This window comes from Megalobrama amblycephala, unplaced genomic scaffold, assembly GCF_018812025.1.
Source record: "Megalobrama amblycephala isolate DHTTF-2021 unplaced genomic scaffold, ASM1881202v1 scaffold415, whole genome shotgun sequence".
Classification (NCBI taxonomy): Eukaryota; Metazoa; Chordata; class Actinopteri; order Cypriniformes; family Xenocyprididae; genus Megalobrama; species Megalobrama amblycephala.
In genome coordinates, this window is record NW_025953364.1 from 60,335 (window position 1) to 70,855 (window position 10,521).

The 10,521-nt window shown below is 50.1% G+C and overlaps 1 protein-coding gene across 1 annotated transcript; it reads right to left on the reverse strand.

The window, feature by feature from the left end:
• Positions 1 to 9,205: 9,205 nt before the first annotated feature.
• On the reverse strand, positions 9,206 to 10,204 carry LOC125261451 (nuclear apoptosis-inducing factor 1-like). The gene is made up of 2 exons (XM_048180017.1): positions 9,548 to 10,204; positions 9,206 to 9,456 (listed from the first exon to the last, which is right to left on the reverse strand). The coding sequence occupies exons 1-2, from the start codon at positions 9,963 to 9,965 to the stop codon at positions 9,215 to 9,217; spliced, it is 660 nt and encodes a 219-aa protein (XP_048035974.1). The 5' UTR covers positions 9,966 to 10,204; the 3' UTR covers positions 9,206 to 9,214.
• Between the last annotated feature and the right edge of the window lie 317 nt (positions 10,205 to 10,521).

The following is a 10,521-nucleotide window of genomic DNA, read 5'->3' on the forward strand; positions in this document are numbered from 1 at the left end:
GGCATACTCACCTTCATTCATACTTTTGCTTCGGAGCCGATCGGCTGATCATCCTTTCACCTCCTCAAAGAGTGAATTTCTGAACTAAGAGAGCAAACAGCAATTTTAATTGCTAAGGACTCGGTCCTGAAAACAGCAATTTTAATTGCTTTTACTGTCTGTTCTCTGGTGGCTGCTCGTATCTCTTCAGCTGGTTGGGAAGGCACGCTCAGCGGTGGGTGTGACGGCGCGCTGCCCACAGGACGGTGCTGCACTCATCCCTGTGTGCTTCGATTGGTGAGGTATTCTAAAAGAGCAAGCACGGGCGATCAGCGTCTTTTTCAAGATGTCTTTTCGTCCGTGTGTTTCTGGATGCGGACGTTTCCTGACTTCCTCTGACGGCCACGATCACTGTCTCACGTGTTTGGGGAAACCCCACGCTGAGGCAGCGCTCGTGGATGGTACATGCCCTCATTGCGAGAGCATGTCCATGTTGGCATTGAGATCGCGACTCTCTTTCTTTAACACAGAATGAGAGTCCCCTCTGTTACTACCCCAGCACCAGCGGCTGTAGCGGCCGCTGGCCAGGTTAGTACTCTGGGAGATCTGAGGGTGACAGTGGGAGCTACTTTGTCGGGTCCGTCCCCACAAACCTCCCACTCCTCTGCAATGCCATGTGCCGTCGAGCTGCCGGCTGCTGCCGCGGGGCCCTCCTCGGGGGTGCCTCGTGTCACTTTCGGCGCTCCGGAGGAGGATCAGATGTCGCTCGCTGCATCGGGGAGCGGGTTCGCTGGTTCAGAGGAAGACGATGACTCCGAGCTTCCGCCCTCAGGGGTGGTCGCTCAGTCTGAGGCGGACTCTGAATTGGCGGCCATGCTTGCCCGGGCCGCCGCGGGCATCGGTCTCGTGTGGAACCCTCCACCGTGTCCCGAGCGCTCGCGGTTGGATGATTGGTTTCTGGGTTCGGGGCGCGGTTCTCAGCCGCGTCCCGCCCCAGTGCCTTTCTTCCCGGAGGTGCATGAGGAGCTCCAGAAGACATGGATGGCCCCTCACACGGCCAGAAACCGTTCTTCTGTCTCCTCCGCTCTCACTACCCTCGACGGTGGGGCTGCCAAGGGGTACGTGGAGATTCCGCAGGTGGAACGTGCGATTGCGGTGCACTTGTGCCCGCAGTCCGCGGCCACCTGGCGGAACAGTCCGCGTCTCCCGTCCAAGGCGGGTAAGACCACGGCCGCTCTCGCGGCCAAGGCTTACTCAGCCGCTGGACAGGCAGCCTCCGCCCTGCACGCCATGGCCATCTTGCAGGTCCATCAGGCGAAAGCTCTTAAGGAGCTGCACGAGGTAGTGCTGATCCAGGGTTGCTGCAAGAGCTACGCACGGCGACCGACCTCGCCCTCCGGGCGATGAAGGTCACGGCGCGCGCCCTGGGTCAAACGACGTCCACCCTGGTGGTCCAGGAACGACATCTTTGGTTGGACCTGGCTAAGATGAGGGAGGTCGACAAAGCTCGCTTTCTTGACGCCCCCATCTTCCAGGCCGGCCTCTTCGGCGACACTGTCGAGGACTTCGCTCAGCAGTTCTCGGCAGTGCAAAGGCAGACAGAGGCCATAAAACACATCCTGCCCCGGCGTGATGATGCCACCAATCCGCCACGGGCTGCGCCTCCGTCTGCTCCTCGCCGAGGGCGTCCTCCTGCGGCTCAGGCTTCCGGGAGATCGGACTCGTCCCATCCTCCCCGAGCTTCCCGCAGGAAGGCCACGCCCCCGCCCAGACCGCCAAGCCTTCTTCTAAGAAGAAGAAAGGCAAGAAGCGGCCCTGAGACGGGAGACCCGGTGGTTTTGGAGACTGCTCTGTGGGAGACGGTGACCGCACCGCTCCTTCCCCCGGGCCCTCTCCCAGAATCCTGTGTTCTGTTCCGCCGCTGGCCCCAGTGCCAGCGGTACCCACATTTTCAACAAAAGAGCAATTTCCAAAATCTCTGGGTCATATAAGAAGGTCTGCGCTGAGGGTGAGCGAGCCTTCGCTCCCTCTCTCTCAGCCACTCCTTCCTTCGCCACGGGCAGGGTCTTGGCGCCCCGGGAACGCACTGCCTTCCCACGCCACCCTGCCCACTCGGAGCCATGTGAGTGGCCCCCACTCACAGCCTCGACTTCGGGACGCACTGCCTCCCGAGTTGGGCCACAGTGCTCCATGCTGCCCCCCTCGTGGGTACTTCGGTTGTTCGGATGATTCCACTCGTATGGAGCTTGGGGGCGTGGCTACGCCTTCCCAACCCGTCCCGTTGGCTCATTCGGACAATCAGACTCGGCTACGCGATTCAGTTCGCCAAGCGTCCCCCCAGGTTCAGCGGCGTTCTGTTCACCTCGGTGACAGGTCCCAACGCCTCTGTCCTGTGGGCGGAGATTGCGGTTCTTTTGGCGAAGGACGCAATAGAGCCTGTCCCTCCAGCCGAGATGAAGTCTGGGTTTAACAGCCCTTACTTCATAGTACTCAAGAAAGGCAGGGGGTTACGGCCAATCCTGGACTTGCGCGTCTTGAATCGGGCCCTTCACAGGCTCCCGTTCAAGATGCTCACGGTGAAACGCATTCTCACGTGTGTTCACACCCAGGATTGGTTTGCAGCTATCGACCTGAAGAACGCGTACTTTCATGTCTCGATCCTTCCTCGACACAGACCGTTCCTACGGTTTGCGTTCGAGGGGCGGGCATATCAGTACAAGGTCCTACCCTTCGGGCTGTCCTCCTCGCGTCTTTACCAAAGTCGCGGAGGGGGCCCTTGCCCCGCTCAGGGAAGTGGGCGTTCGCATTCTCAACTACCTTGACGACTGGCTCATTTTGGCCCAGTCCCGAGAGCAGTTGTGCGAACACAGGGACCTGGTGCTCAGACACCTCAGCCAGTTGGGGCTTCGGGTCAACCGGGAGAAGAGCAAGCTTTGCCCCGTGCAGAGCATCTCTTTTCTCGGTGTGGAGCTGGACTCGGTCAACATGACAGCACGTCTCACCAACGAGTGTGCACAGTCGGTGCTGAACTGCCTGAATTCGTTCTCGCGGAAAACAGCGGTCCCACTGAAACAATTTCAGAGGCTCCTGGGGCATATGGCATCCGCAGCCGCGGTCACGCCGCTCGGATCGCTTCATATGAGACCGCTTCAGCACTGGCTTCACGACCGAGTCCCGAGGTGGGCATGGCACCGTGGCTCACTCCGTGTGGTCGTCACACCGAGTTGTCGCCGCACATTCAGCCCGTGGTCGGACCTTGCTTTTCTACGGGCCGGGGTGCCCCTGTTGTTGTCACAACAGATGCCTCCACCACCGGCTGGGGTGCCATATGCAGTGGTCAGTTGGCGTCGGGTTCCTGGACAGGACCCCAGCGCCACTGGCACATCAACTGCCTCGAGTTGCTAGCAGTACTCCTTGCGCTGCGCCGGTTTCGACCGTTGCTGCAGGGCAAGCATGTACTGGTCCGGACGGACAACACATCGACGGTAGCGTATATCAACCACCAAGGTGGTTTACGCTCCCGTCGCATGTCGCAACTCGCCTGCCATCTCCTCCTGTGGAGTCAGCGCCGACTCAGGTCGCTGCGCGCCTCCTACATCCCGGGCGAGCTCAATCGTGCGGCCGACGCGCTCTCACAACAGCTCACGCTCCCGGGGGAATGGAGACTCCACCCCCAGGTGGTCCAGCTGATTTGGAGCCGGTTCGGGGAGGCACAGGTGGAGCTGTTCGCCTCTCAGGAATCCGCCATTGCCAGTTGTTTTATTCGCTGACCGAGGGGACCCTCGGCAGGGATGCACTGGCACACAGCTGGCCCCGGGGCCTACGCAAATATGCGTTTCCCCCAGTGAGCCTCCTTGCACAGACACTGTGCAAGGTCAGGGAGGACGAGGAGCAGGTCTTGCTAGTTGCGCCGTACTGGCCCAACCGGACCTGGTTCCCGGAACTCATACTCCTCGCGACAGCCCATCCCTGGCGCATCCCCCTGAGGAAGGACCTCCTCTCTCAGGGGCAGGGCACCATATGGCACCCGCGGCCCGATCTGTGGAACCTCCACGTGTGGTTCCTGGACGGGACACGGCAGACTTGAGTGGCCTACCGTCCGCGGTAGTCGACACCATCACTTCAGCCAGAGCCCCCTCTACGAGGCGCGCCTATGCCATGAAGTGAAGTCTGTTCGTTGAGTGGTGTTCTTCCCGCCGGGAAGACCCCCGGAAATGCCCGGTCGGTGTTGTGCTTTCCTTCCTTCAGGAGGGTTTGGAACGGAGGCTGTCCCCTTCCACCCTGAAGGTCTTTGTGGCCGCCATCGCAGCGCATCACGATGTGCTCGATGGCAAGTCACGAGGAAAGCACGACCTGATCATCAGGTTCCTCAGAGGCGCCAGGAGGTTAAATCCCCCTAGGCCTCGCCTCATTCCCTCCTGGGACGTGGCGGAGGCGTCCGGCGCTAGGTCCAGTACTCGTGTGTATGCCCAATTGGTCTGCCCTCGTACTGGGCTAGATGCCCATATGCTGTGATTCCCCGCGGGTAATCCCATATGTGTTTGTCCACGGTAAGGTTTCCCTGACGGTAAACCCGTGTCTTTCCCTGGGCGGCTTCGCTTTGCCCCGTCTCTGGTTGCTAGTCGTTCCTCCCGGAAGGTAGGACCTACACCAGAGATCTTCCATATGCGTTACTGTTCTCAGACCAGTCCATATGTGTCTTCCACACGTTACCTCCCTTCGGGCAGGGTGTGGTCTCCGTAGCTTTCCCCTCCTCGGGGAACGCTTTCCTGGCGTTTTGGTCATGGCTGAAAAACGTGGGAATTGAGTTCCGAAGCACTCTTCCCCGTGGGTAAGGAACAACAGCTTCGACCTCTCCACTGTAATGCCCTGTCCTCTCCATCCCACTGGTATGGAAGACATTCCTGGGCTTACTCTGGGCGCTGGAGGGTTGCGAGTATGGGCCGCACTTGCATTGGGCACGCTAAGGCTTGCCAGCATCTGCCTCCCTAACACTCGTAACGTGGTTCAGTTGCTATGGCGGTTTCCACGGGACCCCATTACGTCAGTATCGGCGTAACGTCGAACGTGACTGACTGAATGGGAACGTCTAGGTTACTAGTGTAACCCCCGTTCCCAGAAGGAGGGAACGGAGATGTTACGTTCCCCTGCCATAGCTCTGAGTCACCGCTGAGCGGCCAGATACCTATCTCGGCTCCTCAGCAAAAATATGAATGAAGGTGAGTATGCCGGCCCTATTTATACCCGGATGCCGGGGGAGGGGCCCGGCATGTAAATCTCACAGGCCAATTCCCATTGGCTTGTTTTGTACCCTTGGAGGTGATTGGGCTCCCAGGCGAGACCCCATTACGTCAGTATCGACGTAACGTCTCCGTTCCCTCCTTCTGGGAACGGGGGTTACACTAGTAACCTAGACGTTTTCAATGGAAGGTGCAACTGAGAATCATCAGCATAGAAATGAAAAGAAATGTTGTATTTTCTAATTATGTTGCCAAGTGGAAGCATGTACAAATTAAAGAGTAATGGCCCCAATGTTCCAATGATTTCTTATGTTCCAGAAAATACTGCATCTATAAAAGGACCATTTTAAAGGCTTGAATATGTGCCACAGTTACTGCTGCCAGCTGGTGACATGATAACCATGAACAATTGATCAGCTCCCATGACCAAACATACAACACCAACATGAAATGTGATGAATACAAATCCATTTCCAAAGGGGAAATTTGAACTGCGTTGCATAGTTAAGATATCTCCGGAAGGGGGATTGGGGCTGTGTGGTGCAGTTTGAGGCGTCTTGGCAAAAGGGGAGATTGAAACTTTGTGTATCAGTTCGAAGTGCCTTAACAGGTAGAGCTAGACAGCGGTCCTGACATGTGAGGAAGATCTGTTTAGATCCGCTCTGATGGATAGATCCGTTTAGATCTGCTCTGACGGACAACAAAAATCTCCCTGAAACTTCCTAGCTCTTCCATCCAGATTGCGAAATTTTTACTGTTATTTCTATATCTTATGCGTTCCATTTTTATTATTTTTAAGTACACAGCAACATACACAGGACAAATCCAAACATTATCCTGAATGTGTGTGAAAACAACATGAATGTACTGAAATGTGTCTGTGCAGAAAACAACATGTGATCAGTGCGTCGAGAGAGAGAGAGCGCTCATACATAATTTGTTTGACTATAACGGACTAAAATAAGGGTTAAAATATCTTAACAGAACATGATCTTTACTTAATATTGCATAATTTTGACCCAAAAAATGTATTGTTGGCTATTGCTACAAATATATCCGTAAGACTTGTGACTGGTTTTGTGGTCTGGGGTCACATTTAATGGAAACACTGAATTTTAAAGTGATTAAAATTCACTTACAGGTGTGGAACAGCACGAGGGTAAGTAATAAATGACAGAATTTTGATTTTTGGGTGAACTAACCCTTTAATTATAAGTAACCAAACCATAAACCAAACCCTAACTCTTGCTCTACAGTAAGTCCACTTGTAAGACACTGAGTGCGCCGGAAGAGCTGCTGATTTCACAGAGTTTGTCCTGCTGTTTAACAATCATTTGAAACTGGAAATTCATTCAGCATCTACAAACCTTAATTAAACCATTTCATGATCAATTAAACAGGAATTTATACCTGAATGATATTATGCTGGAATGAATGGATTCTTTAATATTATCTGTAAGATTACACTTCTGTATATTCTCTATTTCTGTAGAGCTGGACATTTTAATAATGATCAAATGACTGAGTTCAGCTGTGAGAATAAAACCAACCTGTTTGTTCCTCAGTATCTTCATGTTTCACACGGAATGTTTCTTCAATCTTTATTTCTTCAGTCTCCTCTTTATTAAACTCAATCTTCATGTTTTCAGTCTCATCTTTAATAATCACCATCTTGTCTTCAGTCTCCTCTTTATTAAACTCAATCTTTATGTCTTCAGTCTCATCTTTAATAAACGCCATCTGTAAGAAGAGAATAATTAAACAGAGTTAAAAGTCTTCAATGACCTGTTGGACAAAATAAAAACACTCAAAATTAACACTGCAAATTAATAAACTTCATATTTAGATATTTATGATCTACATTTAGAATTTAAAGAATTATAGAATATATTTAAATGATTACTCTGATGAAAACACGTTTTGTTAGTTTGTTAGTGTTTGTTCTCGTTCATGTTCACTGTTGGAGCAGCACGAGTCGTGATTCACTGAATAATTTCTCAAAGTGTTTGATTCAATTGACTCGGAGTTGAAAAGTTCAGTTTCTCCATCATTACTCGTCAGAGACTGAACTCGTGTTCATGATAAACTGATTTATGATAGAGAGAGAAATGAGACGCAGGTTTACTGTTTCTCATCAGTGGATGAGCTTTACTCACACAAATAGTTAGATAAAGAATCACAATGTTACGTTAAATAGTAAATGAACTATTTTAACATCGCTATTACTATTAAACTATTAAAACTACTGTTTCTGTCGATTAAAACAGCTTCTTATAACAAACCTTTCTTCAGCAGAATCACAGCAGATGCAGGAGCGCGGCGCAGTCTTATGACGTCAGTCCAAAATAAAAGTCATGCATTGTCTACAATCACAGAAGTGCATAGGAATCCAACTATTTTACCAGATAATTTTTATATATTAAAATTAAAATAGTGACACATATGGTACAAACAATATACAGGGTGTGATTTGTGAAAAAACAGAAGAAGGGATGTTTTGCAAACTTTTTTTTTTTTTTTTTTTTAAAAACCACAGTGGAGCTATATAGTTATTTTTTGGCAGCTGTTACAGAAATATTTTTTACAAAAAATCTTCTGATTTAACCTTGAGGGATTGTTCTTATGACAAAACGGGACAGGTTCCTTCGCCTACCAACAGACGAGGAATACAGAAGAATGTGGCTGAAAAACCTAAACTTGAAGAGACCACCCAAAACACTGTACATGTGCTCATTTCATTTTGTCGACAAAAAACTAACAGAGGAAAACCTGCATCCTACTTTGTGGTTGGGCTATGACAGACCACCTGAAAATAATAAAGTGATAATGTCTCTAATGCCCTAATAATTGTGAAGTGTATTTGTACTCTCAGATGAGCTTGACTAGATGGATTGGGATGAGGAGCCGTGCTCTGTGATGCCCAAACACAGTGGTCAGACCCAGAGATAGAGGACCACACCTATTCAAGAGGGCCTTCCATCACCTGCAGAATGAGAGCTCCTCCACTGCGAGCATTATCAGGCACTGTTGCAGATAGTGTTTTGAAGAGAGATGCAGACTCTCTCTTGTATACAGTTTAAAACCCTTTATCCTGCCTACAAGTATTTGCCCCACTTCACCATTCATGTCGGTTGTGGACCAACTAAGGCAAAACGTAGTCATGGCTGATTTAGCACGACAATTTAAAACATCAGGTCAGGTCAGCAAGAAAAAACCTGGACCCTAGAAGTGCATCATACAGTCACTAATATACCAACAACACTGTGAAATATTTAGTGGCAATTTCTCCCTCTGGAGTAAACATGTTTATTTCAGGTGGGTACGGTGGCAAATGCAGCGATAGGTACATAAAGGTCCTGATATACTTCATACGAAATCGGAGAACGACCTGATGTGACGTCACAATCAGGCCAAAACATGTTCTTTTTGGAAGTTAGAAACGGCATGCCAAAGCGAACTCCATAGGAAGCAATGACACAGCAGTGTTGGACGCAGACTCGAGGCTGGTGCTATACGTGATGGCTGGCTTCTAGGTACGTTTGATTATAGACATTCACATTTTAATGTACTTCAATGTCTTAACCCTTTCACTATCCTTGCAGGGGACAGTGGATATCCCCTCAAACAGTGGCTGCTTACGCCTTTCCTCAACCCACATAGTGCAGAGGAAAGGCACTACAACATGTGCCACAGCCGAGCTCGCGCTATAGTGGAGCGCACCATCGGCCTGTTTAAGGGCAGATGGCGCTGCCTCGACTGCACTGGAGGGAGGTTATTGTACACGCCTGAAAAGGTGTGCCAAATCGTGCTGGCATGTGCTGTGCTACACAATGTGGCACAGCTTAAAAACGTGCCTCTACCCCCTGGCGCCGATTGCTGTGTTGGCCCCGACCCTGAACCCCATCCCCACGCATTTGAGCCAAATGCTGTTGCTGTGCGCCAGCGTTTGGAAGTGATGCGTCACTTGTAAAGAACAACAAAAGGTGTGGAAAATATTATTTATTCAAGAATTCCCTCATCGTGCAGTTTATTTCAGTCAGGGCAGTCTTGATTTCGCCCAACTCCTTGGCCACCTCTCTGATTGAACTAATGACTTCCCTCTGCATTTCAAGGACTGCATCGGTGAGGACACGTCCACTGCTGGAGGGTTGAGAGCCGCGTGCCGTGGAGACGCTGGGTCCAGACGGCTGCTCAGCTGCAGCATCGTAACCACTGGCCCCGCTGGAACACCCAGCAACTGAAATAAAATTGTTCTATATTAATAAACTGTAATTGTGTAGCCTGCATACATGTGACTTGACTGCATTCATTTTACTTATTTCTCTTACCTGTGTCACCCGGTGCATCTGGCGCGTCAGTGTCCCCCTCCGCCTCAGTCACCACTCCACTTAATAGGGATTCCCCAATAATTGCCGCCAGTCTCTCATCAAGAGGGGTCAGCTCCGGTGTCCCCTTTCCCCCACCCGTGGCAGACACACTCTGGCGATGGAGCGCTAGACGTTTTTTTGCCTCGACTTTGATGTCCGACCATTTCTTTTTTATTTCGGCCACGGTCCGAGGTTGTGAGGCTACAGCATTTACGGCGTCTGCCACCGTTTGCCACTCAAGTGCCTTTTTGGCATTAGTAATGCCCACACTGTGCCCTCCAAACAACATTTTTCTCCTCTTTTCCACCTCGCCAACGATAACTTCTACTTCACATTGAGTGAAGTTAAGTTTTTTTGATTTCCTCTCTGTGTTTGCCATGATTTCGCAATCAATGAATATTAACTTGTGGGCGTTTCACTGACTATTTATGGGCGTGTCATGAAGCCGCAAAAGCTGCGCTACATTTAGAATTGATTGTGATTTATTAAGGGAAAAATCCGTAGGATGTGCGTGCGCACGGTTTTATAAATCCGAATATTTCTGTGCGTACGCACGTCCTATGTTTCATCCGTACGCCACTTCTGACGCAAATCCTACGCAAAGTTTTATAAATGAGGCCCCAGATCAACAACTGCTTTAATTCCAATGATTTGAATTTCAGTCTCCTCCCCTCTTCCAATCCGACAGCCAAGACTGTTAATGTGTCAATTAATTAGTCCTGGTGTACTATTTATAGTTCCATGTTTCTTGTTTTCAATTGTTTTGTCTTAAAGTCATTTTTGTGATGTTAAGAATGTTTCCCTGTTTACCTTTACATTATTTGGATTAAAAATGAATTAAAAAATTTAATTGTTTTGTCTTCGTCATACTCTTTATTTTGTGACAGAATCTTGTTGTACTAACAATCCTTACGAACATTAACCATGGTTGTGTC

Excerpts from the sequence above, each read along its gene's own strand:
- LOC125261451 (XM_048180017.1), bottom strand. The coding sequence starts at position 9,965 with ATGGCAAACACAGAGAGGAAATCAAAAAAACTTAACTTCACTCAATGT. Across the intron at positions 9,457-9,547 it reads AGATGCACCGGGTGACACAG|TTGCTGGGTGTTCCAGCGGG; the intron begins GTAAGAGAAATA and ends ATTTTATTTCAG.